This window comes from Zonotrichia leucophrys, chromosome Z (assembly GCF_028769735.1).
Source record: "Zonotrichia leucophrys gambelii isolate GWCS_2022_RI chromosome Z, RI_Zleu_2.0, whole genome shotgun sequence".
In the NCBI taxonomy this organism is placed as follows: Eukaryota; Metazoa; Chordata; class Aves; order Passeriformes; family Passerellidae; genus Zonotrichia; species Zonotrichia leucophrys.
This window is the reverse complement of record NC_088200.1, coordinates 68,767,983-68,794,363: the sequence shown is the minus strand read 5'-3', so window position 1 is coordinate 68,794,363 and position 26,381 is coordinate 68,767,983. Positions and strand designations below refer to the sequence as shown.

At 40.1% G+C, this 26,381-nt stretch overlaps 2 protein-coding genes across 3 annotated transcripts in view; both read right to left on the bottom strand.

Annotated features, from left to right (window-relative positions):
• Positions 1 to 16,091, bottom strand: part of PGGT1B (protein geranylgeranyltransferase type I subunit beta) — a 35,935-nt gene extending 19,844 nt beyond the window's left edge. The window contains 3 exon segments of the mRNA XM_064735380.1: positions 3,175 to 3,242; positions 11,058 to 11,176; positions 15,945 to 16,091. Of these exon segments, the coding sequence (XP_064591450.1) occupies positions 3,175 to 3,242; positions 11,058 to 11,176; positions 15,945 to 16,078 (321 nt within the window). The 5' untranslated portion in view covers positions 16,079 to 16,091.
• Positions 16,092 to 16,371: 280 nt separating this feature from the next.
• Positions 16,372 to 24,949, bottom strand: CCDC112 (coiled-coil domain containing 112). 2 transcript variants are annotated; one of them, XM_064735378.1, is made up of 10 exons: positions 24,894 to 24,949; positions 24,455 to 24,570; positions 23,179 to 23,300; positions 21,498 to 21,587; positions 20,198 to 20,273; positions 19,221 to 19,611; positions 18,021 to 18,428; positions 17,198 to 17,293; positions 16,587 to 16,705; positions 16,372 to 16,509 (listed from the first exon to the last, which is right to left on the bottom strand). In XM_064735378.1, exons 1-10 carry the CDS (start codon positions 24,939 to 24,941, stop codon positions 16,479 to 16,481), a joined length of 1,497 nt encoding a protein of 498 aa, XP_064591448.1. In that variant the 5' UTR covers positions 24,942 to 24,949; the 3' UTR covers positions 16,372 to 16,478. The 2 variants fall into 2 exon arrangements, with proteins under 2 accessions (XP_064591448.1, XP_064591449.1); XM_064735379.1 differs by lacking the exon at positions 21,498 to 21,587 and having other exon boundaries at positions 24,894 to 24,947.
• Positions 24,950 to 26,381: the final 1,432 nt, after the last annotated feature.

Here is a 26,381-nt window from a genome sequence, read left to right as displayed (position 1 = left end):
ATTTTGGCCCAGGCTTACCTGGGTCTTTATAGTACTTATTTTTATCTTACATTTACTTTTATATTCTATTTATTGTTATCTTTTCTGTGATTCACTCTGAAAAATATTTATAACTATTCATCTTTCACCAGTATCAGTGTTGCAGCCTTGAGAAAATACAATGTTGTGTCAGGAACACAAAAGATATCTTTCTTCCCCCGAAGTGAAAGGACATGTTAATTACCACAATCTTAGATAAAAGTTGCAGCTATTGAAAACAAAATTCTGATTCACGATGCTTTCAACATAGTAAAATTTAATCACAACACTTTCAACATACTGAAAATACCTAGGCCTACCTGAAACTTTGAGGAGGCTGTTTAGCCCTAAATTAAAAAGGTAGTTTAAACTGCAGTAACAGCAAATCTGAGACACTTCAAAATCTGGGGCCATTTCAGTATAAAATTATTTTCTAATTCTAAAAGCAATCATGTTTTGAATGTGAAGCTAGAGGAGTCACTCTTAGCATTCATTCACAGTTAAGACTGCTACAGTTCATGAGGGCTGTGCTGTGAGTTGGTGAAGTGGATATGGTTTTGTTTCACTTTTGCTTTTGTCCCAAAAAGATGCAAACACACTGCTGTCAAACACCTCAAAGGCAACAGCTAAGAAATCACAACTCCCAAATCAAATCCAAATAACCTGCTCTACTAAATCTTGAGAGATTTAGTAAAGCTGGATATGCTAACATAACTTTCATTTTTTTCTATTAGTTTGAAGGGCCCCTACTGACTGAATAGATTTGGCTATCACTTTCTTAAGAGCTCAAGAATGAAATCACTGTAGTGGCATGTAATAGATAGCAAATGTCCATGCAAATCCAAAATGCTTACAGACTTTTTCAGAAAGTATTTTTTATGGCAGACTTAACAGAACACTTTTAAATAATGAAAAAACAAAAAATTACTTGACCATAAACACATCCCAGAGTCATGGCAGTGAATTTCTAACTCTTTTTTTCCTAAATTATTTCAGGATATTTCAGGCAACAGTGCTGGAAATGCTTTAAACCTTTATCTGCCAATAAATCAAACAGATACAATCCTTCAAATGCAGATACAATGAAGAAAGTACTGCAATGCTTGAATAAAAACCTCATCCATGTGCAAACAATTTTCTAGAGATAGTGACCTTGTAGCTAATTTCTACAAGTAACTTGATTCCACTCCTTTATCTCATATGTATAGTGGCCAACACATTCTAAGACACCAGTGGACAGCAACCTATTTCCAGTAAAGATAATATTTCAGCATGAAGCATTTACTATTGGAAGGCAAGAATTAAATTAAAACACCAGAAAGTGCTGGGAGGAGAAAACAATGCTCGGCCAATCTTACAGACTTTTTGACTTTATGGCCCTTTACAAGATCTCAGAACTATGTCCAGAATAAACTCTTCTAGCTTCATACACTGGGGAGGATTTGAAAAAGGCTTCCAAAAGTATGCACTATTTAAAATACTACACTGTACAGCTGCTAAAGGTACGATATAACTGGAAAATAAAAGTAGAGGCCAGTGTGCAGGAAGGACAGAAGAAGTACAGTAGTTTTGTCCTGTGTTTGAGAGCGAATCAAATTGTACTGAAAAGTGGATGAAAAAATCTGTGAAAGCACTAAACTAGCCTCTGCTAACCTCATTTCTGTCTTTTATTAAAAGCATTTTCTTTTCACATGGAAGAACTCTCTTGAACTGGGCTTCAAAGCATTTGCTGTCATTGTCATGACAAACAGGAATGAACAGACGTGCCTAAGTCTGGGTGGTATCAGGTGCAGTCAAATATGAATGATTCAACACAGGAAGGGAAATACCAGTTGCAGACACTCACTTTGGAAGAAACAGCCAGGCCCAGTCTATTAATACATGCCTCCCTGGCTGGTGTCACTGCCAAGATTTTAGGTGGTTTTTTGACAGTGGGATGGCCTACATGGCACCAGACACACTGGCAGCATCAGATGGGATTCACTTTTCTCAAAGGACCTGGACAAGCTCCAGAAGTGGGTCATGAGAAATTCATGAGATTTAACAAGACCAAGTGCAAGGTGCTACACCCAGGTCAGGACAACCCCAGACTGGGAGGGTACAGACTGGGAGAGAAGAGAAGTCATGGAGAGCAAAGGGCTTGGGGGTGCTGGTGGCTGAGAGGCTGACCTGGCCCTGGGCAGCCACAGCCCAGAGAGCCAAATGTGCCCTGGGCTGTGTCCAAAGCAGCGTGGGCAGCAGGGCAGGGAGGGGATTCTGCTCTCCTCTGGTGAGACTCCATGTGGAATGCTGTGTCCAGGCCTGGGGTCTTCAGCACAGGGGGCACAGGAACCTGTTGGGACACCTTCAGAGGAGACCACTAAGTTCATTAGAGGGCTGAGGCACCTCTCCTATAAAAAAAGGCTATGAGAGTTGGGATTTGTCAGCCTGGAAAAGAGGAGGCTTTGAGGTGACTTAATTGTGGCCTTCCAGATCCTGAAAGAACCCTACAAGAATGATGGAGAGAGACTTTTTACCAAAGCATGCAGTGACAGGACAAGGAGAATGGCTTCAAAATGAAAGAGGACAGGTTTAGATCACGTACTAGGAAGAAATTCTTAACTGTGAGGGTGGTGAGGCATTGGAACAGACTGTCCAGAGCTGTGGAATCCCCATCCTGGAAGCATCCAAGGCCAGGCTGAATGAGATGCTGAGCAATCTGTCTAGTGTAAGGTGTCCTTGCCTGCAGCAAGGGGATAGGAGCTAGATGATCTTAAGGGCCCTTTCCAGCCTGAACCTTTCTGTGATAGCAAAGAAGAGCATGTTCTGCACCACTTAATTAGGGCTATTCTGGCCAGCTTCTCTAACTCATGACAATTCTTTAGCTAGATAAGTTTTTCTTTGTTAGGAGAAGACCAGAGAAGGAAGAGACTGCACTGAGATAAGCCATAATTTGTGTGCCAGTTTCTTCACTGCTGTGAGAATTTAAGTTCTAGGTATCATTTTAGAATGTTTCTTATACACATTTCTTAAAAGTTCTGCAAACATTTCAGTATTAACAGTACAAAATTCCCTGCTGTCCAGACATTCTGTAATTATGCAGTTAATATCATAGAAAAGACACAAGATAATTTATTGCCTAATTGAAAACATTTCACATACACATTCTTAACTGACCTTAGAGGGATTGAATGGCATCCCTAAATATGAAGAACCTCTGAATCCACAGCGATTCATATTTGATCCTGGAAAAGATTAAAACAATACTCAACTAACTTGTTTTGTTGAAACATTTATTATAAACTGTAATTATCTAATGAGATCAAGACCCTTTAGTTCAACACTATTCACAGGCTTAATAAAGTGTGCATGTGTCTCTCATTTCCCAACCTTAGTTTGGTATCTCTCTCATTAACAAAAAAAAAAAAAGAAAATTACAAGCAAACTTAACTTACTTATTGCTGTAGTGACAAAACACAAAGCATCAGATTTTTAATGTTTTTTTTAATTTGGTGGAAATACAGTTTGTGTCACCACAGACTTGTCTTCCATGCTCACAAGAAAAAAAGAGAAGAGGACTGCTCCCTGGGAAAATGGCCAGAGTTAACATATTTTTTTTGTTCCTGTCTGGATTCTTGCCTGGTAATACCATCTGTTCCCATGCAGAACTGTTTCAAGATTCTTCACAACACGTTCAAGGATAAACAATTCGCAGTTTTAAGCACATTGTAGCTATCAAACATTTCTGTCAGCGATACAGTGTAATTTGTTTCAAACGCGTCACAATACCTGAGCACGTGGCACAAAGAACCACGAACCAAACGCTGTCAGGAGTTTAAGCACAGCTTTGCAGGACTCAGACTTGCTTTTGCATGGCAAAACCTCAGTTTACTGGTCAATGTCTGAAACTAAAAACCTAATGAATGCCACAGTCAAACAGCAGCTGCTTGTTCTTAACTACTGACCTCTTTTAAGTTATTCAGCCTTTAAGCTAAAAATCCTCATGGATATTAGAGAAAATTGCCTCAGAATAAATAAGAATGAATAGTTATAAAGCTGAAAGCTCCAAGCAACATCACTATGCAATGTGGCCTACAAGCTCTGGTATAATTTAGCAGCATATTATCTTCTAATTCTAAACATACTCTGTTTATATGCAAAATTTAAACTCGAAAGGTTTTGTTAGCTCAAGAATTTCTACTTGACCTGAAGTATGCAAGTTTCTCTGCCAGAAAAGTCTTTGGAGCTAACTGACACAGAGTGAAACACCTGCAATTCTCCACTTCCTCCACAGCTCAGTCAAAAGTACTTCTTAATGATTCTACACATGTAACAAAAGCAACTTCAGCCTGCTTAAAAGCTGGTGTGCCATAGTCTGATCCACACAGAGGAAACAAAAAGAAAAAAATAATATCTGTTTTATTTTATTAAAATATAAACATTCTTAGCAGAGAACATTTGTCTATTCACTTGCAGAGTCAAAAACTTGCAAGTCTTTGACTTCCTTCCACCTCAGCCCCTGGAAAGCATAAAAAATTAAATGAGTCTTAAAGACTAATCTAAGGTCCCAAAGAACACTGCCCAAAAAAGCATCACAACTTCAAAAATTACACAATGTGAACAAATCAGAAAGAGAAGACCTAGAATTCTTGCCTGGTAAGTTCCAGATTTCCTAGGTGACATCGTGGGAGGGGGGGAAAAATCACATTCACGTTCATTTTCAGTAAAAATGAACCTGTGTCTTAAGTGCTTAAGCAAACCAGAACCCTCACTTTGAAATGATACTGGTAGGGAAACCCTTTACCTAGAAAAGAGATATTATGCTACTAACACAGCTATTCTGGCCTACTGCAAAGGACACATGCTGCAATTAAGACAGCTCTGCAGCTGAACCAGAACTCAGCTGACAGCTGACTGATGACAGGATTCACCCTAGAAATACCAATCCCCATCACTGGCCTTGTGGAGTGTAGCTTATAATTCATTATCAAGGTAGAAATGGCAGCATGAAACCCAAGCTTGTGTGCTGTTAGTGGGTCAGTCTGATCCCCTTCTGAGTTCACAGATGCTTTACAAATAGATTAAAAATAAAGTACATTAATGAAATCATGATGCACTATTCCCTTTAGATGTTCAATTTTCATGTAGTATTTCAAAACCTTTCTTCTACTACTGAACTTTTATCAACTAGAAAACAGCATTCACAATTTTAAAATTTTATTTAAAGTTGGATTTTTAACTGTATTGCTATGAATTTAAAAATCTATTTTGACACTTTTTGTCAGTACTTCTCATCTCCCACTCCAACCTTCATACACTGGCTCCTAGGAAAAAGAGAAGACCAGCATGCCCTTTTAGGAAAACTTTAGGGCAAACTTTGCAGGGAATTTGATCATCTCCCCCCTTAAATGCATTAATGTGCTCGAATAGATGCTTCCTAGACTATTACAAGGGAGTTGCTAAATCTCTAGTCACAGCACATGAAGTAAAAAAATAGAATTTTGAGTTGATAAAGGAAGCATTAAAACAGGAAGTGAAAACAGCTTGTTTTTAACCACATGACTCTGGAACATGATGCAGCGTCTCAAAATGGTTTTTTAGCATCCTGTGAGCATACTGGTTGAAAATCAAGTGAAAACCAAAGGCAAGTTACAGGAAATTACTGTCTTTCAGTTTATGAAAGAAACTTTACAAAGTGAAATTTCATCTTCTGTAAAGTTGGCTTTACTATTTTATTGCAATTTACTTGTACTTCTTGTTTTATGTAATAGCTTAGTATTGCTAATCAAACTCTTCACTTTCCTGAACCAAAAATGGGCTGTCAGAATCAGAAACGGAATTAAAAACAAAATAGAAACAAATTAAAAGGCCGTGATCGCAGCCCATGTCCCTTGGGGAAAAGCTGCTGGAGTGGCCAGTTCAGCTGCAGCAGAGTTTGCTGCGCCCCATCTTCACGGCAGCTGAGAAATGGTTCCACCTGGTGTTCACTTCCACCACCAGCCTTGCTCAGCCACCTCCTACAGCAGCTGCAGACAGAGCAAAAAGTAACAAATACTTCATAAACTGCTGTGTGACCATTTGTGGTGGTTTGAAAACTGAAAAAACACACCTGGAAAAATGTTTCACATTTGACAACTAAAGAAAATGGACCCTTTTCCAAAACCAAGAGACTCCAATGCCTAAATCAAGAGCTGAAACTTTCCTGTGAAGAAAAAGATATTACTTGTGCGTCCTTAAACCAGAAAGTCCTTAAGATATGTAAAAGAGCTTCAAGTGATGACCACAGACAACTTATCCTGTGAGCTCTTTTTTCACAGACAGGGAATTTTTGTTATTTATATTTTATGGAATTTGTTATTTATATTGCATGGAAGAATTGATAAACTTTTACCACTAATTTTTAACATTCAGACTATCCATGCATTCCTCTGGCTGCAGGACTAGTCTCCTTTTGCTAACTACAGGAGTTTACACATATTACTAAAATAATATATTTTAAAAATCACAGCTTTAATCATGATTCAGTCCATACATCCAGATAAAAGTAAGCATAAGCTCTTCTCACTGAACTAGAGCTTGTAATTGCCCCTGTAAATCAAAGCACTAGAGGATGTCACTAAATGCAAAGTTCCATTCTCTAAAATGTCCATTTTACATATAGATAAACACTTCAAATGCAGCCATAAAAGCAAGTTGTGCTGGAAGAAAATTTGCATTTTTGCTCAAGAAACTCATGATCAGAAAGCTCACATGTATTGATGATTTCAAAAAAGTCAATGTCATTTTATACATTTTTTTGAGTACTGCCACATAAGAAGAAAGAATCATTAATACAAATCTGAATTTAGATTTTGATAGAAGTAAGTTTTAGGTCTGTCATTTATCATACTGGTTTTCAGTGTAGTATCCATGGGTCCTGGGGATTCAGACCAATAAATAACATATGTTTTGTTATTCCTTTTGGTTCCATTCTTTTAGTACAGCAAAGCTAGTGAAGCATCCAGCCGTCAAAAAGTACAATTTTCTTCCTTCTCCCATAGTGGGCTGGCACTGGTGCTCCCAATCAACACAGTTCACCAATGCAACACAAAGCTAATCTTCTGTGAGATAAATAAATGCGTGTTTTTCTGCAACTGCAGCAAGCTCTCAAGCAGGGTCAAACAAATGCCACTGTTCCTATGGGGGAGGATGGTAAATGAATATGGCCAAGCAGTGTGCTTCCACTGTGTAATTAGATTACCTGAGTACAAAGTTCTGGATTCACTCTCTTTTAAAAGTGCTGAACTGGCCCTGAATGTGACTTGCAAGAAACTGGAATATATCTTTCTTAAATTGTATGAGTTGCACTTTAGTTAGTTAAAATAAACTTGAAATAGCTCTGTCAAGGAGCTGCACTATGAGAGGAAAAACAGTAAAACACTGACATGATCTTAAGAACAAGGAACTAGCTAAAAGAGGGTGCTTTGTCAACCCTTTCCCAATTTCACTAACACTTCAAAAAGTAGTGTTTTAATCTAAAAATGTATCATTTCAGCAATGCTTGTAAAAGAACATTACCCTCCACAAAATTAAAAAAGAAAAAAGCAATTTTTAAGATTTCAACTTCTTTCTAAGAAGAAACATAGTTAGCTCTTCTTGCAGCGACCACACAAAGAAAACAAAACCACAGTAGCTATGCATCTAAGTAAAGCACTCACTAAAAGGGAAGGAAAGGTAACAGTGGCCAAAATCAAAGATAAAGCCAAACTATTTAGCATGAGTTACAGAAGACGGGGACCCTTCAAACAAGCAGAAGGCAGCAGTAAGTGGAAGCATTCAGCTAAGTATGTGTTTCTGTGTGAGGCTCAGTTTGCACATGCGATGTGTTGCCATTCCCTCCTAATTAGAAGTGGTATTGAGCCAGCTTCTGGAAGAGTTGAACTAAACTTATGGTACCAAAAAGACATTTTCTGTTTGAATCACAGCTACAATAAACCCACAGAAGAATACAGTCTATCCTGACAGATTCTAATCTTCAGCTTCCTCAAGTGCATTTTGATTAGGCTGACAGAGCATATGTTTGCCTTCTTACTCAGTAGATCAAGATCTCAACATTAGTGTGCTTTAGTTTCAAAACTACAAACCTCTGAAGTGAAGCTGTCACTAGCCATCAGCCATACTACATATCAGTAAATACAAACATGTCACTTAAGACTATCACAGGATATTGCGAGACTTTTATCTAAGAAGCGCTCTAAACCACCAAATTCTGAATTTTCTAGCAGGTTCTGTATCACTCTGCTGTAGTGGGTTGACTCCAAGCAGCAGCTGAGACAAGAAAACAGAGATGAAGAGAAGACTCAGAGAGTGAGACAGAGACAGTTTGATAGGTGAAGCAGAAGTTGTGGGTGCACAACAAAGCAAAGTAGGAATTCATTTACTACTTCCCATCAGCTGGGCAGGTATACAGTCACTTCCCAGAAAGCAGGGCCTCAGCAAGTGTATGGGTTACTCAGGAAGACAAATGCCAGAACCATGAATATTGCCCTCTTTCTCCTTCTCTTCCCAAGTTTTTAAATTTTTTTTTTTTTTCTGAAAATAATGCCAGATGCTATGGAGTGATCCTCTGGATGGTCCTGAGGTCAGCCTGGGTCAGCTGTCCTGGCTGTGTCCCCTGAGGTATCTGCCCTTGGAAAAGGAGTGCAGAGGAGGCAAAAAGAGCTAGCCCTGACTAGCACTGCTCAGCAATAGCTGAAAGACTAAAACACTCTTTTGGTACCAGGCTCAGAACACAGCAGATTAGAGGCTACTGTAAAAAAAATTAATTCTAGGCCAGCCAGTGCACCCACTATAACAGTTATTGATAAAAACAAACAGATACTAAGTTTGTGGAGCACCAACTACTCTGTCTCCCATCCACTAGAAAGAAGACTCTAAGGCAGCAGTAGTTCTCAAAATAATATGAATTTACCCTCTTAAAAAATGCTTTAAATAAAAATCAAGTTAAGTGCTATGCATAAAGAAAGACGCGCAAGCACTTTGAAACCAAAAACTTCAGTGCTGTAGCCTACCACAGCTTAGCCACTTCTCCAAAGAGGCCGAAAGAGGGAGTAGGAGCTCTGCTGCTGGGAGGCTGCCAAGTAACAAGCATTGCACCCACTCAGGATTATAAACCAGAGAGCCGATACATTTTACTGGAAGTAGACATTACCAGAGTGTAGGTGTTTCCTTCTTCACATTTAGTCATTCAGTATCTAGCCTGCTGCTATCAGCATCATTTACATTTTGCACTTTCTATTGCACATTTTGTCCAACAGAAAAAGGAAAAACAAATGATGCTGAAGTTTTAGCGGTCAAGTGACCAGATAAAAGCAGTGTTATTACCAAAAGCATAGGAAGAACAAGAGTTATTACAGTATGATACAAAAACACAGAACTGAAGGGCAGCTTGTTCTTCTAGTGAAAAGCAGATTTATTACTTGGAAAGCACAGAGTGCACTGCCAAAAGTGCCCTCCCCAAAACTCCTCTCAGTTTTGAGGGGATGATTGCTAGAAAAAGAAGGAGCACATCTCTGCCAAACTGTCAGCCTGCACGTCTGCACATTTATATTTTTACTGCCCTCCCTAGGAGGCTCCAGACAATGGCAATATTCTAAACACTGACCAGGTAGAATCCCCAGAGAACTAGTGCATACTATCAAAGACAACCAAACAGAAATGCCTGTTCTGATCTCTCCTCTTGCAAACTTCCCTCTTTTTTTGCAATTAAATCCTGAAGACTGGTATAAAAGTCACAAAGTGAGCAACTCCTAGAAACAAAGCATGTACACTGGGGAAAGATTTCTTAACAGTAAGGCACAGGAACCTTCTAATCATTAAAAAACTTTGTAGGATTTTTTATATAATCCAAACTCCTGTTTTTCAAAAATCAATCCTGGAAGGCAATATGAGAAACAACAAATCCATCAAAACTAGCTCCTGTGGTGGATCGGATGGTTTCTAAATCTCCAGAGTAAGAAAAAGGATTTTTTTTATTACCATAAAAATAAAGCATCAGCAGTCCTGACTTCCATATGCTTATTTCATAAAACTAATTTTAGACACCTAATTTGTTGTATTTAGAGACCCTATTTGCTGTATATAATTAGAATAAATAACAGAAGAAAACACTGAATTTTCTGCCTATATCCATCCAAAGTACATGGATGGATGTACAAATGATTTTACAGACAGGCAACTGGAGAGAGCAGCAGCCTGGAGCCATGCCCACAGCAGCATTTAACACGCCAGCCCCCTCTGTCACAGAGCAGCGGTGCCGCCCCTACGCGTCCCTCCTTCCTTCCCAGCCCTCATAGGGCTGACAGCCACTCCCCTGGGCGGCCACACAAAAAACTGCCAACAACAACTAGCCCACAGGAACAGCACCTCCCTAACCTCTGTCCAGCCAACCAGGAAAGGGACATTCCTGCGAGTTCCCTTGCCAGCTTTTCTGCTATGCACCTGCCATTCTGAGGACAGCTGGGATTCAGCAGCAGCATTATTCCTTCTCAAAACCTAGGGTAAATTCAACCCTCACAGATCTAAGGAACATCAGGCAGGGACTGTGTTTATCCTTTTTGCTTCTTACTCTTACACCTCCAAATCCCCAAAAGCTGTTGTCAAAAACCACACCTGTGCTCACAGCTCCTGGCATTGAAGTGGAAGTCAATATAATCACTATTACACTTGTAATACTTTTAAAACAAATGCATTTCTTTTAGAAGCAGGTGAAAAGCAGGTGAAACATTCCTCTGAAATATCTAAAGTTACATATATATATATATAAAAAAACCCAAATAACTTTATTATACTATTTTCTACTGGCTGATCTTCAAACTAATTTCGGCTTTTTCTAGCTTTATTACTTGTGAGGGATCTATACCCAAGATCTGCTAAACATCACTACCTGAAATTATCAGGACTGTACTTCAGGAAGGTCAACCTTGTATTTTATAAAAACAAGAGTCATCCACTATTCCCCAAGTAAAAAGCAAAAGTAAAAATGTTAATATCAATTAAAAAAAAACTAAAAACTCACTCACTGTCTTCTGTGGGAAGGACCTGCAGGGAATAAATCCATTCTATTATATCATCTTTGTTCACCACATCTAAGGAATCCAACATATCCAGACCAGAGAGTGCGAAAAATGCAATTGTCAACCTAAAAGAAAAAGATAAGACTTACACTTCCCACCATAAATATCATGGGGAAATTAACAAACGGTTGCAGCAACAGACACATCTATGAATTCTCAGCCTTTGACAGTGGTGCAACACAGAGCCTAGCTTAGAATACATGAAAGTCATCTACTGGACAAAATAATGTTCTTTGTATTGAAAACATTTCTCTGCCTCATCAAGTTTTTTCACATAAGCTGTCCCTCCTTTTATATAATAATGATATGTCAATTAAAAATTTATGTAAGGGCCTGTTTACCCAAAAGAAAACCCCAACAAAACAACCCACTAAGAAGTAAACTAGGTTATGATATTAACATATTGAGCACTAGTTCTCTGTGAAGAATTCTTACATGAACAATTCCCTTAACATGCATTAGGCAGATATGCAAGGTAACCTTTAACTATAGTAAGCTGCGTCTTATTGTGTCTCAAACCCAATTTCAGATGTCAATGTCAAACAGCAAAGCCTACTTTGTAAGCTAACAATGCATAAATAGGCATATAGAATGAATTAACATCTAGAGGTACTTATTTCTGGTCCCTGGGTGTAAAGCAGCCTAGATGACTACCTCACTTAAACATCTAAAATTAAGCACGTCACATTCAAGTATCCCACAGAGCAGTGGAGTAGCTGGCATGCTGAATGTCCCTCTTTCCTACAACTTGTTTTCCTCCATGAATGTGTGCTATCATGCCTGCTAATTAACACCTTCTTTACTGGGCTTGTTTTAACTCAAACCATTGCAGCCGTTGGTGGCATGGCCCTCCAGCAGTGCATTACTCACTCTGACAGAGCACCAAAGCAACAGCACTGGGTTAGGAACTTGGGAGCACTCACTGTGAGAGAAAACGCTCTTGTAATGGTACCTTGGATGTTCTGACTCACTGAAATTAGCTGGATGTTTATTTTGCCATCCACACTTGTCTGACCCTTCTCGAAATTCTTGCTCTCCATACACCAGATAAGATGATGGATTGTGAAACAACTGCTACACATGCAGAAACCAAAATTCAGTATGCAAAGGAATGCCAACAGTTAATACCAATTTTCCTTACAAGATTAAGCTGCAATTTGCATTTACCTCACAAACTGGTGAGCCACCTTGGCCAGAGGTTGGCACCTCTGAGGAGACAGATGTGGACAGGAGCCGCCACAGCCATTTAATGTCTGCATGAGGTTCTGCATCAGAACCACAAACAGTAAGACCATGTGAGTCAGCCCGAAGCACACATCCAAAGGAATTATTCTAATTAAAACACAGCAGCCAAATGGCAACGCAGCAGATGTTAATCTCAATACAGTGGCACAACCTCCTAAGGTGACATTCCTACCAGCAGGCTAGTAAAATATGTATATTTGCTGTCATTATTTCAAATAAATTTTGAGTAGAGAAAGCCAGAAAAAGTATATTGCACACAAAATACTCTATGTAGAACAAGAGTATATTTTAACACTTCTGATGACTAAGAAATTGTTTTTCAAAGTGTAAAATGAACACTTCAAGGCTTATATCAACTTTTCCCATTGATCAGATTTCTGTTTAACCCAGAATTTGACCCTGGATAATAAATAACTAACAAAAAAAAAATCACTACTTTTATTTAAAAAAAACAAGGAATTTACTGCTGAGCTACAATAAACTATTTCTTTGAAACACTGCCTGAATGTTCTGATTTTCATGAACACAGACAATCTTTTACTAGAGCTATTAAAAAGACATTTTCACTCCATCTTACCCAGCTAAGTTACTTCCAATGAGGCACAAACATGCCAACATCCACACTAGAAACTGCTGCAAAGTCCAAAACCACACGGCTATACATACAGCACAGACAGCAAATCTCATCTACAGTTGAAAAGGCATGTGTCAGATATATGAACTTAAATAGTAGTTTTCAGTATAGTTAGGGTTCAGCTCATTTATTCAGAGTTGACTGTCTGTCTCCAGCTTTACTAAAGAACAGCCTGCAGTGTGATGGAATTTATTTATGGCAGGCAAGAGTGTCTGGCAGCACTGGTCACACACAGGTTGCAATACAGCTGTTTAGGTCCTGCATCTTTTCTCCATACGCTATCCTCCCTCACAGAAAATTAACAGACATATGTCCTAGCAAGAGCAACTCTTAGCAGCACCTCAGGTGACAGACACATGCCAAGAAGTGTAAAACGTTATCTATAGCCATTTCCACAGAGGACCGCCACCAGGACACTTTGGATGGCAGATTCAGACCCCTTTGTCTTCAAGCGTGGACAAAGACTACAGTTTTACAGAAGAATTCAAAAAGCATTGGAAGTGACAAATTTGAGAAACTGATTGTACTACAAAGAGCACCAGGAAGTACCAGAATCTTAAAGACTTCAGAGACCAGAAAGTTGCATTTTCCTGCAAAACCTCAGAGTGCTGACAATCAATGTGTATGAAACACCATCAATCAGAATGTTTAAAAACTACTCTTGCGGCAGCTACTGTTGCATGTGAGTAACTACAGATAAAAATAATTACAAAGGGTTTTGAGGCAAGAAGTTGAGTACAGAACATGAAATGAATTTTCTTTAATCTCTGTTATTGTTTGACAATCGACAGCTTAAGCTGGAATGCACCATCACAGTGAGGAAAATTCCTCTACCATCCTTGTCTGGTGACAACAAACACAGTTTTCTACTGCAGTGCAGTGAAAAAAAAATCTGACAAATTACTTTATTTATTTATTTAACACAACTCTCTTTAATTTAGTTGAGTTTCCCCATCTAACTCAAAATAGAACAACTCCAATTCAGGAACAGGGGAAATATAAATAAAAGGGTAACAGAATTTCTTTCTGCAGCTGAATCAGCTCCAGAGGTTTGCTGAACTCAGTGACCTTGAACTTGGCAAGAAGGGAAACTTAATACCCTTGAAATCAAGCTGGAAATTATGCATTTGTGGTTCAATCTCCCAATTAGAATCTGTCAACAGACAGGTGTGCAGCCCTGCAGAACACATCTACATTGTCAAGGGCCTCTGGAGATCATTTGTCCCACTTTTAGAACACAGGGCCTCAGAGCAGATGACCCAGGATCCTGAGAAGCCACATCCTCAAGGGTGACTCCATCACTTCAACAGGCAAGCTTTTTACGGTTAACTCTTCTAACAGTGAAGGACATTCTTCTACAGCCACACAATTCTCCCCCAAGTATGTCATTCCCACAGCCTCCTGCCCCGTCACCATGATCCCTTGCTAACAGCACACCTCCATCTTTCTTTGGAAGTAGCTTCTCGCTCATGGAAGACGGTGATTAGGTCCCTCCTTCTCTAGGCTGAAGACATCCCACTTCTTTAACTCTTTTCAAATGTCAGTGGGGCTAAGGTATGCTATTTGTGTTATTGCTCTAGTACATCTGCATGCTGTGGTCATTTTAAGGCCTATACACAGTTAGGCATAGGATGCCTAGACTTCCCTTTGCTGTCACCTACAATAAATGAGAAAGCAGACTGAAACACCAACTATTTTTTAATGAATAAATGATCTACAGCTCTGCAATCAAAATGTCACAAAATTACAGAATAGCTGGGGTTGGAAAGCACCTCTGGAGATCATCTCATACAACCCCCTTCTCCTAATGCAGGTTTACCCAGAGCAGTTTTTACAGGATTGCGTCCAGGCAGGTTTTGAATATCTCCAGGAAGATAACTCCACAATCTCCCTGGGCAGTCTGTTTCAGTGATCAGCCCAGTATGAGGAAGTTTTTCTCCACGGAGATGGACCTTCCTGTGTTTCTGTCTGCTGCCCTTTGCCCTGTCACAGGGACCACTTAGAGAGTCTGGCCCCATGCTCTCAAGCACCCACCCTTTAACATACTTGAACGCATTGGTAAGACCCTCTCTCAGTCATCCCTTTTTGAGGCTGAACAGGTCCAGCTCACCCAACCTTTCCTCACAGGACAGATGCTCCAGTCCCTTAACCATCTTCTAAGCCTTCTGCTGGCCCCTCTCCAGTAGTTCCACTTCTAACTTTTCAATATAAAGTTATATTATTTCACACACAGTTCAGTGCTACTTGTTCTAGTCCTTACATGTTTATGCCCAGTGTTTGTGCTCTCAGCCAAAATAAAGCAGGATGACCTGATCAAAGCCATGGAACTTGCTGCACAGACATTATAAAGTGGAAAGAATTTTACTATTTTATTGGCTGAATAAGATTATAAAACCATCTACTTGTCTCCAATATTTTACCAAGTGCAGCTTGATAATCACATTACGGTATTCTTACGCTTCCGAGGTAAGAATATCAAATAAAGACATTCTGAAGCCATTAGAGGAACAAATGCTGCTCCAATTCAAAGTGAGGAACATATTTCACTAGTATTTTCTCTTTTATACTAGGTAATGAAAACTTAAAAATATTTGTTACATGAAGAAGAGTCTCCTGCGTGCCCAAGCTTAGGTGATTTATTTTAAAATGGCTTCCAGGGCAGATTAAGAGAGTGAAGCACTAGATTTAAAACAGATTAGAAGGATCAACAAGTCTTCCCTCGTGGATGTCAAGCAGTTTACGCGAGCGATGACTACACCCCTACATTAACACGTATTTTTTGGGAGCCGTCTGCTGGTGGGCAGATTTATAGGGATGTTTGTCCTCCCGGCCGGGAGACACGGAAGCGCTCCGGGAGAGGCTCCCCGGCACCGCGACCGCCCGGCGGGAGGGGAGCGCGGCCGGGCCGGGCCGGGGGCGCCGGGCGGACACGGCGGCGCCCGTCCCGCTGCTACCTGCTGGTCTCCAGGGACGAGTAGCGCTCGGGCAGGATCTGCAGGCACCGCTGGAAGAAGCGCACGTGCCGCTCCCGCAGGAAGTCCAGCCGCTCCGGCTCCCCCGGGCACGGCGCCGCCGCCGCCATCTCCATCTCGCCGCTGCTGCCCGCGCCCGGCGCGCCCGGATCGCGTCAGCCGCGGCGCCCGCCCCGGGGCGGGGAAGCGGAAGGGGGAAGCAGCGGGAAAGGGAAGGGGAAGGGAAAGGAAGGACAGGGGGAAAGGGAACGGGGAGGGGAAAGGGAAGGGACGCCTCAGTGCACTGCGGCGGGGGCCGGCGTGGCCACCCCACGCTTAAGGGGCCGCCACAACCAGCTGCGGGGAAAACGCGCTTTTAATGCCAAAGGACATCACAGCCGGCCGGTCTGGCAGCCGGCGTGTCAAACGCGACATTCGCAAAAGACAGAGGTAATACACGCCATGGGTCAGGCCGGCTCTGTGCCGGGAAGTGCCGTCTGCTGCTCCGTACTGCGGCTGGGACGGGCTGGTGCGCAGCTAGGACCCTCCTCTCCAGGCTGGGACAGCTCTGACAAGAAAACAAAAAGGCTTAAAATATAAAAGTGCACTTGTGTCATGCTGCACATCCATCGGTCCCCTCCTCACCTCTGAGAAACACGCAACAGCGGTTCTGCAGCTGCTGGTGCCATCTCTTGACTGCGTTCCTCCCGGCCCTTGGAAGGTCTGTTCAACCTGGATCGGTCTCTGGTCACCCGAACCTCGACCTCAGAGTGAAACAACCAACCAAAAATAATTAGCCTCTTTCGTTCTTCACAAAAGGAGTTCCATGACGCTCATTGGGTCTTCACTGTAGAAGACAGTGACACCACTTGCTCACATTAAATTTTAGTAATTTAAAAGGTTGAACTCTTTTTAAACCCAGTATATGCAAAATGCTTCTGGGAGACAGCCTACTTATTTAAGTAATGGTAGAAAACTATATGAAAAATGAAAGCCACCACCCATACTGGAGCTCACTTTTATAAGCCTTACCCAGTGAAATACTACTCTGAGAGACATAAATTCTAGGAATTTTTCCCCATTTTTTTTTAAACAGGAACAACTATGCCTACTGCAATTCTGTCTACTGATAACAAGGCATGACTTTTTGTTTTCCTTTATCAATTTAAAACAATTGCCTTTCATATCAATTAAAAGAAAGTCTGCTTAAACCACCAAGATGCACACATCTCTGGTTAAAACAAACAAACAGTTACCTTCTCTCTAAACTTTGCCAATCTTTTTTCTTTTTCCCGTTTTTCTATTTCTTTAGTGTGTTTCTGTAGAACCCTTAGCTCCAGTTTATGTAGATCCTGAAACACAATGAGTGAAAAAGCAAACTTTTCTTTCTAAGTAAGACAAATTATGTAAAAAAGTAGATGTAGCCTTTTCACAGCTTTTTTTTATTTTTGGTTGGTTTTTTGTTTGTTTTTGTTTTGAAATTATTGTAATAGCAAAAAATAAGGTTTCACTAGGTAGCTACATGCTATAGCTTGTCTTGCACAAACAAATTATAGTTGCGTGGCTTGGAAATTAAAAAGTAGTAGCTCATACTGTTTATAAAACTTCAGTATGAATGCTGACAGTAATACCAACTTTCCAGTAATTGCATTTACATTGATATGGGATCTGACTTTGCCTAACAGATACTGAAACCTGCAGGATATTCCAATAACTCTTTCTACGTCCCATCTGAATAGAGCACTCAGGTCCTCTAAAGTCTTCTTAGGCAGCATAGCTCAAGTAGTTTTTCTCAAAAAAATTATTTTGTGAAGAAATAAAAGCACTTCTATATGGATAAAGAAATATGATCTTGAGTAACCTTGTAGAATTCAATATCTACTGCAGAAAAGGAGCATCTTTGTCTAAAATCAAGTTTCATACTCTTTATCTGCAATAGATGCTGTTATTTGTAATGAATCAATAATGGATTTAGATGAATGGTACTTGGACTTTAGAACCTATTTAACTGATTATATTGTAGTAGGACATACCAAATTTAAAACAACGACATGCAAAAATGGAGGAGAAATTACGCACATGCTCTTGAAATTTAGAAATTTCTTCTGCCGCAATTTTCTTCCTTCCCTCCTTTTCAGCCTCCTCTTTCTTCTCGTTTTCAAGCTTTTCAAGTTCCTCCTTTACTTTTTTTTGCAAGGTATTCCTTTCCAACAGTAACTTCACGTGGCTTTGGCTCTCTTTTTGCTGCTTTTTCTCTTTGTCTTCTAGTTTTAGTTGGGATGCTTGATCTATTGCAAATGCTACTACTTTCTGTTTCTTCCAGACTTCAACTGCAGCATGTTTTCTTTTTCTTTCTTCTTCTGCTTTTTGCTTCTGAGCTTCTTCACGCTGCAGCCATCTTTCCTTCAGCATTTTTTCTAATTTCTCTTTTTCCTTCAAGTTTCTTTCTTTTTCTTGCTGCTGCTTTTCTTTCCACTTTTTAATTGACTGCAAGAGACCATAAGAAAAAAATCCAAAGTTTCATAAAAATTTTACATATTCACATGGATTCAATCTGATGAAGACATTTGTTCCAAGAACACAAAATATGCACATAGGAATTAAAAGTCTATTGAAGGCAAAACCTAAAACCAAGAAGCACCTATATGTGTTTTCTCTCTTTTTTTTCCCCTATTTTGTGAATCACACAAGCAGGTTCAACATATGTCTGCTAAAACAGTTACAGCAATCGTAATAACTTCGGGTAGTTATGAATGTTGATGCAATATGCTTTTTTAATGCAAATGCATCTCAGTTCTTGCTTTCTTTCCAATTAAACCACTGTTTTATAGTAGTTCTTATGTCAGTACGCCTTTTATTACTAGATAGTTCTTGAGGGAATCATAATTCTGCATGTCAGTCTGTCTTAGGTGTATTGCTTATACAGTGGGACACACATTCCTAGAGACAAATATAACAGGAAGACAGGATCAGTAACTGCTCTGGGCTTGGCACCCAGCTTGCAAGATCACTGACTTCAAAAGCATTTCTAATATACTTTGGCAATACAACAGGCCACTTCTCTGCGTTGTTAGGTCTTTGCCTATTTGTAATTATTTATTAAAGACAAATACATTGGCAGGTTGGGGATGATAAAGACCTCAGTTATATACCATCAACTGTAACAGAAATCTGCCTAGCACTACAACCAGAGAGGCAGATACATAAACAAGAGATTATGCCTTTGAAAAATAAGTACATTTTCTGAATTCTTCAAAAGCCTTAGAGGGCTTATTTTACCTCTTTCTTTCTTTCATGTAAAATTACATATTCTTGATACCATTTGTCATGCTGTTCTATATCTTCTTTTGTTCTTCCGCTGAGATACTCAAGGGCTTCATCCATGTAAGACAGCCTTCCTCTGTATTTTGTCCGTATTTTCAGAAAATGTTGATGATCATAATCATCCCAGCCTCCTTGCCGCCCCCCTGTTCGCTGAAGAAATTTTTCAAACTCTATTACTTCTTCGGGTAGATGATTTTCCAGTGTTTTATCAACTGTGACCCTGGCTGATGGTAATTTCCGAACTTTTTCTGCTGTTGAGCTCCCTAATGCCCACAGTTCCACCTTTCTCTCAAAGAGACTGAGCTCATTAATGACAGCTTTTTCCTCTTTCAAAAGCTGTTCATATCTGAAAAGAGACAAACACTGAAATGTAAGAAAAAAAAAATCCAGTATTCATTGTCCATTCACCAAAAATGAATTTTGGAATTGTTCAATGCCACACAAGAGCTATTCTTCAAAGATTAAGAACTGGAGTGGTAACAGCACAGTTGTAATGATCCAGCAATAAATCCCTACAAAATGAGAATTAAGTTACCCTTTTACTGAAAGAACACATTTATGGCATGCATACAATTAACTCAATCCCCTCCTGACACCAGTAGAAAGAAAAATAAACCCCCAAAACCCGATTAGAAAACAGAACAGCAACAAAAAAAAAACCCCACCACAATCTAATCTCTTCTACAGCCTCTCTAAAAAGCCTATTCATAGGCAAATTGTTATGCTGGAATGCTGGAATAGCTGTACAAACAACCTCTCTAAAAGTCAGTTTATCAAGATGCTAACTCTGACAGCTTGTACTTTGATTTACATACCTCAGGAATCACTACCAAAAGAGTAAACCATAAGAACAGTTTGCTAGATTAATGCAAAGTTTTCATTGTGTCTTACAACAGCCGTTTTTCTAGTAGCTGAAGCACGTATAAACATACATTTGCCTCTGTTCCTCTTTAAAAGCATTGATTGCATTTTCTATTTCCTCCATCATTTCCTTGATCTTGTCAACAACTAAAAAAGGAAAAGAAGAAAAAAGCATATAAGCACTATCCAGAAATGCAAGACTTGAGGAGACTTTCAGGATACATACCTCATTGTACAAAAAACCATGCATTTCCACCTCAAACAGCCTTAAAAGACAAATTCTTATTTATCCAAAAGGTGTGTTTATGAAAGGACTTAGCTAACGAGATGCAAATGCCAATATAAATGTTTATTTCCCTTAAAGAAGTCTCACCTTGACTAACCTTCAACTGATGCCCAAACTAAGACAGACTTATCCTAGAGTTCCACTTGTGTTTCTTATAGCAATGCAGTTAATGACTTAAGCACACTCAACTCTGGTTTATTCCACATTACAGCAATCCTATTTAACCTGCAGGTAACTACTTTTACGAAGCTGACAAAGAAACGTCAGAGTAAGACTTTGTCCTACAGCTGTCCAGAGAAGATATATTTTGCAGTGGAAGAAAATCCACCCATTAAATTAGATTATATTATTAGACTAAAATCTCTTTTAAATCAGCCCAACATCTCTATGGGCACACTGAATGCAGTTCAACTAACCTGTATTTTGGTAAAGTTATATAAACTAAATCTAATTTTTCGTCTTTCGTGCCTCAGTATCTTAACTGACAGTTTAAGTAGATAATGACTTTTTTAATAGATAAAGCACTGAATAAATAAAATGGGATGCATTTTATCTAGCATCAGAAAGCCCTCAGCTAGTAGGAGGCCCTCAACCTGAGAGACACAAAAGGTAGTAGGTACCACACAAGGATGGTTCTTTCAAAAGCTGTTTCCCAAAAGCTTTAAAACATCCAGACTGAACAAATTGCTGTAGCATTTTCTGTGGAAGATTCCAGTCTACATTTCAAACCAGTGGCTAGAAATGAATTCCCTGTAGAACCTACTCTGTGACCTCTTACCAGATCAAAGGGAATTACATGGTAGTAGAATACCAGGTTTATTTTGCATAAGGCAAATGTTACATATAGGAAATTGGGCTTTTAACAACCTCAAGGAACAAACATACACCACTTGTAAGACAAGTAAGTTGCTGTTTCCACATAGAACTGCAGAGTCTTTTATGATTTCTAGGTTTAGTCTTCCCCTTCCAGATTCCTGCAACATCTTAAAGACTGGAGGAGTATCCGAAGTCTGCAGGAGAAAGATATCTATGCAAGAAACCTGTCTGTAGAGGAAAATGTTTTTAAACCTGTCATCTTTACTTACACTCTGGTGTAGGCTTCACATCTTTCAATTGCTGCTGAAGTTTCTTCACGTTGTTTTGTATTTTTGATAGTTGTTGCAGGATTTTAGCTTCTGTTAAATAAAACAAGGTCCTGATAGTTGACAGTTTCTTTGTGCATTATATTCAGTAAAAGAACAAGGGCAATGAAGTGTCCAAAATAAACCAGGGGTTTCTTCTAAGCAGGGACACAAATTCTTTTTGATGATAAGAAACTGCCATAGTACTAAGCATTTCAACTGGTCATTGCATGTAGCTGATCATGTGGTCCATGTTAGCTCCCTACACAGCATCAGCAGATTTTAAAATTAGTAGCTCCCATTTCTAAAGGGGAACTTGGAGAATACTGCCTATGCAGGTGATAGCTCTAGCATTCTGAGGCAGACTTTGACCTAGGCTGCAAAACACCCATTTATGAAGAGAAAACAAACTTTGAAGTGTATATGAATGTACTACTTCAACAAGATTCATTTATTCTTTGGGTTAAATAGCAAGGAATCAATGCTTTCATATGCTGCAAGCATGTGTGCACTTGTTTGCATTGTTACCACCTGGCTCCTCATGAGTCCATACATACACTACTGAAGAGTATGAAATTCTGGCTACATCTTAGATACTAAGGACCTTTATCTTTTATTCTAAAAGATTTGCATTAAGGAAAGTGCAAGTTCCTGCTGAGACCACAGAAAATCTTACAGTCTACAGATCGTGATGAAAGACCTCAACATAGTAAAATGGGAATTTGAATTGGGGAGGGAGGGGGTTGTACACTTTTGTATCTTTTAGGATATACTCCTTCACATCTGACATGTAATGCTCTCATCACTGTCCTCTTTATTATCTCACAGCATAATTTCCATCCATATGTCATGCTCCCTTCTTATTAATGGAAAAAATTTCTGAACTTATTAGCTTAGTCATTCCTCAAAAATGTACACTTCTTAAGGACTGCAAGATGTAAAGGACATTCTAAGATTCCTTAAATAAAAGGCGCACATCAGAACACACGCAAATTTGTAAGAAAGTATACTTTTAATTGTTTCTACATTCCTTTACTTTCTTCAACTCATTTTTATCTGTATCAGATAGCATAGCATGATTTATGCGATTATTGTTGAAAGAATTCAAGCACTGTGAGTAAAGGGAGTAACTTTTTTTTCTTGAACTATACTATAGTGTCTAAGTGGAACAGATACTGTAGGACAGGCTGTCTACCATCGCACAGTACTCTCTGAAGTAGGAATATTCATATCCCTAAAACTCAAAAAATGCAAACACAGAACAGTTTAAAGGGGTATTTAAAAGCAACAATCAGTGTGTGAATGTTGAAGTAAGAATATTTTTACTGTACCTTAGCTGGACACACAAATATACACACAATATACACACAAAATTGATTCCAAGTTTCTTGAACAGTACCTTTCCAGCACAGTGGTTTTACACTGAAGATTAAAAGATAACAGTTAGTAACATATGAGGCCCAAAATGTTTATGCTTCTGAATTTTGCAGTGAACTGTCTGTTTCTAATCACATGGTGAAATACCACACTTACCAGTATCCATCTTCCATCTAAACTGATCCCTCTGTACTACTGATTAAGCCATTTACAAAAACAACATCATATTTTAAAAAAAGCAAATAAACCCAAATAAAACCTCACTTACTTTCCATTTTCCTGCTGACAGTCATGCTGTGTTCCAGTTCCTCAAGTAATCTGTATTCTACCCTGGAATCACTCTTCCTGTTATAAAGGTGTCCAGTTTTGTCTTTTTCTATATTTGCAAGCCTAGGAAGAAAGGGTGCCTTTCTCAGTAACACTCAGCAAAGCCCCAAGATTTTCCAAGGTGAGTGGGCAGGCTGCGTTAACAGGACTGTCTTAGATTTGGTACAAATCCCTGGTTTGTTCTACAACTGTTTTCAAGGAAAGTATTTCTGCAGCTATAAGACTACACACCACAGTAACCCAAGAACTTTAACAAGAAATTAACAGGGAAATCACCTCAGTGGCATGCATCGGTTTACACACTGAAATTTTATGTGCATGCATTCTCTCTGGGAGCCTTGCCAGAGTGTTCCCTGGGAAGTGCAGGCAGACAGGCTGTATTAATGCAGTGGCACACCTAGATGGAGCCCCAGCACAGACAACATCACAGAGCGATGCTGAGCCACAGTTAAATGGCATGCCTCGCTTCAAATGGCTTGGGAACATCTACATTACCCAGCGGTCAAATTCTCAACCACAACCCAGGATCCAGGGCAATCAAGGTGAACTCGATCCAGACACTCAGTGTAAAACACCGGTGTGAGACTTAAGTGCCCTGTTAAATCAGGATTCACAACTGCAAAACTCTCCTTCAGTCAGATGGCTACATTAGCTACTCCCCAGAAAGCTCATCTGTTCCAGAAGAAAACTCCCTGTTCTTTCACCTGCCAGTGCAGTTGTCATCAGCACTTGATCAAGATGTGGGGAAGCAGGTTTAAATAACTTCTGTGCCCTTCTTGAACCCTTGTTTTTCAAAACAGTGGCCTGGATATTCTAGATGAAGTCTTTCAATCTTCTGCAGTTGCTGCAGTACCCCTTTTGTCAGCATGTCTTAAGGGCTTTAGGTTTTTACAGGGTAAGCACAGCTAAGTAGGAAGACTGAGAACTCAATTGCGCCTCACACATTTCCTTTTCTGGTGCACCTGAGAGCAACAATTTGAACTAAAGTCTCACTACACCACTGGCATAAGTCCAAACAGTAATTCAAACAAGAGGGCATTTTGCAGCTCATAAGCCTATCCTGAGCTACTGTAATAGCCACAATAATTTGAGCTCCTGAAAAGGATACCTTTAGCCTAAGGATTTCATTATCATACATTCTTACCTTCAACCTCAAGTTAATAATGTCACCTCCAGAACAGAATAAAAACATACTTATAATAAACTGTTTAACTTACTGAGCTTTTAGCTTTTCTGCAGTTCTTATGAATTCAACTTTCTTAGCTCGTTCAGCTTTGATCTTCCAGCTCTGAACCTGTCGGCCAGCACCTGCAGTACTGGAACAGCTCTCATTCTGTAGATAACAAAATCAATTGTTATTAATAACATTTTTGTTTGTTTGCTTGTTTGTTTTTTAATGCTCGGTACTTTCAAGCAGACAACACCGCAGTGCAGAGCTCGATTTCTATTGGCGCGATTCAGGTAAATTTAAGCGGCAGGGGCACGAAGGTGGAGTGAGGGGTGTGACACGCCCGCACACACCAATGCACTGTTCAACAGAGAAACGCCGAGTCCGCCACACCGAAGGGCTGTCCCAGGCCAGCCCGACACACCCGCGCAGCCCAGAGCTCCTCCGGAGGCGCGGCCCCGCCAGGCCGGGGTGCCAGCGGCCTTTACCTGCAGCCGCCCGGCCGCCGCCGCCAGCGCTGGGGCCAGCGCGGCCATGTTACCGCCGGCCCGCCCAGGGGAGGGGCGGCCGCGCCTCTCGCTGCCGCCATTAACTCCTTCCTTCCTTCTTCCCTTCCCGGGATGCCCTTGCCGGGCCTGGTCTGTGTTCCAGGGCTTGTATGGATTGCTTCCTTCGGGAACACTGGGATAGGCCCTCATTAGCCTGTCAGAATGTGGAGAGTTCTACATATGATTCAATGAATTCTTGGGGGCGGGCTCTGAAGATGTTGTTTCTCACTCATGTATGCAAGTCAAACTTTCAAATGAATGGTCATTTAGCATTTCTGTGGAACAGAAATAATTATTTATCCAGTGGCTTTCCTGCCGCAGAGGCCTTAGGAACCGGTGTTTCCCCAGCTGCAGGACACAAACGCCCTCACAGATACTGCCCAAAGGACTATGCTGAAGACGTTGTATTGTCTAATTGATGTTGTTAAGAGCACTTTCCAGATACATTTCCCTCTTTGTATTTTATGACTATACTTGTTCTCTTGGTATTTGCTGAATAGGAATTAAAAAGTAAAGGTGAACATTTCAAAGCCTGGAAGTATTTTTCAGCATAAAATAAAGAGTGTTGTCCTCACAAATTGCTATCTGAAAAGCTTGTAAAAGTATTCTTTTTGAAACACTATAAAAGCAGTGTTTCAAAGTCCTCTTTGCCTTGGCCTTCACTATGGGGTATAAGAGAAAAAAGTAAGTTGTGTTAGCATTTGCTTTCTTTCGGTGATTGTCAGCCCTTCCAAGTTTCTTATTGCTGTGAGCAGCAAATTGGTCACTTGTTGGGAACTGCCCTGCAGAAAGCACCTTTTTTCAGAAAGTGCTTTAATAAGGTGTTTCCACTCATAGTGTAACTCAGGTACTGCTCAGTAGTTCACCATTTTCTGGCTGGTCAATCTTTATGACTATTTTACTTTACTTGTGAGTTACTCAGAATCCTGAGGACTTTACAGAGTTGTTCTTGAAACCATATGAGGGGATATTTCAGGTGTCAGAACATAGCTAGATTTGGTTACTTCTGGCTTTGGACAGCAGGGACTTGAACATCAAGTTGCAACACTGGTATAAAGATGAACCCTGTCTTTCAGCTGTGCCAGGGCATTATTCATTCTTTCTGTGGGGAAAACTTCATTTCAGCCAGGATATGCCTGCTGTGGGTTCACCTTGACTGGCCACCAGGACTCCACAAAGATGCTCCACCACTTGCTCTGCTCAGCAGGACAGGGGAAGAAAATGAGATGAAAAACTCAATTGGTTGAGATCAAGGCAAAGGCCACATTGGGAAGCAAAGAGATCCATTCTCTAATTGCTCTTAGCACGTGATGTCCAGCTACTTCCTGGGACTATGGCCCCAGTACATGTAGCAGTTGCTTTAGAAGACAAACACCTTAATAATAAAAATTCAGCACCCCTTGGCTTTTGTTTTTACACATCATATGG

What these genes read in the sequence shown, in the direction of transcription:
- CCDC112 (XM_064735378.1), bottom strand. Translation starts at nt 24,941, where the DNA reads ATGGCCGCGCTGGCCCCAGCGCTGGCGGCGGCGGCCGGGCGGCTGCAG. An exon ending in GCAGAAAAGCTAAAAGCTCA is followed by an intron (nt 23,301 to 24,454) that starts GTAAGTTAAACA and finishes CTTTCTTCCTAG; the next exon opens with GCTTGCAAATATAGAAAAAG. An exon ending in TGTGAAGCCTACACCAGAGT is followed by an intron (nt 20,274 to 21,497) that starts GTAAGTAAAGAT and finishes TTCCTTTTTTAG; the next exon opens with TTGTTGACAAGATCAAGGAA.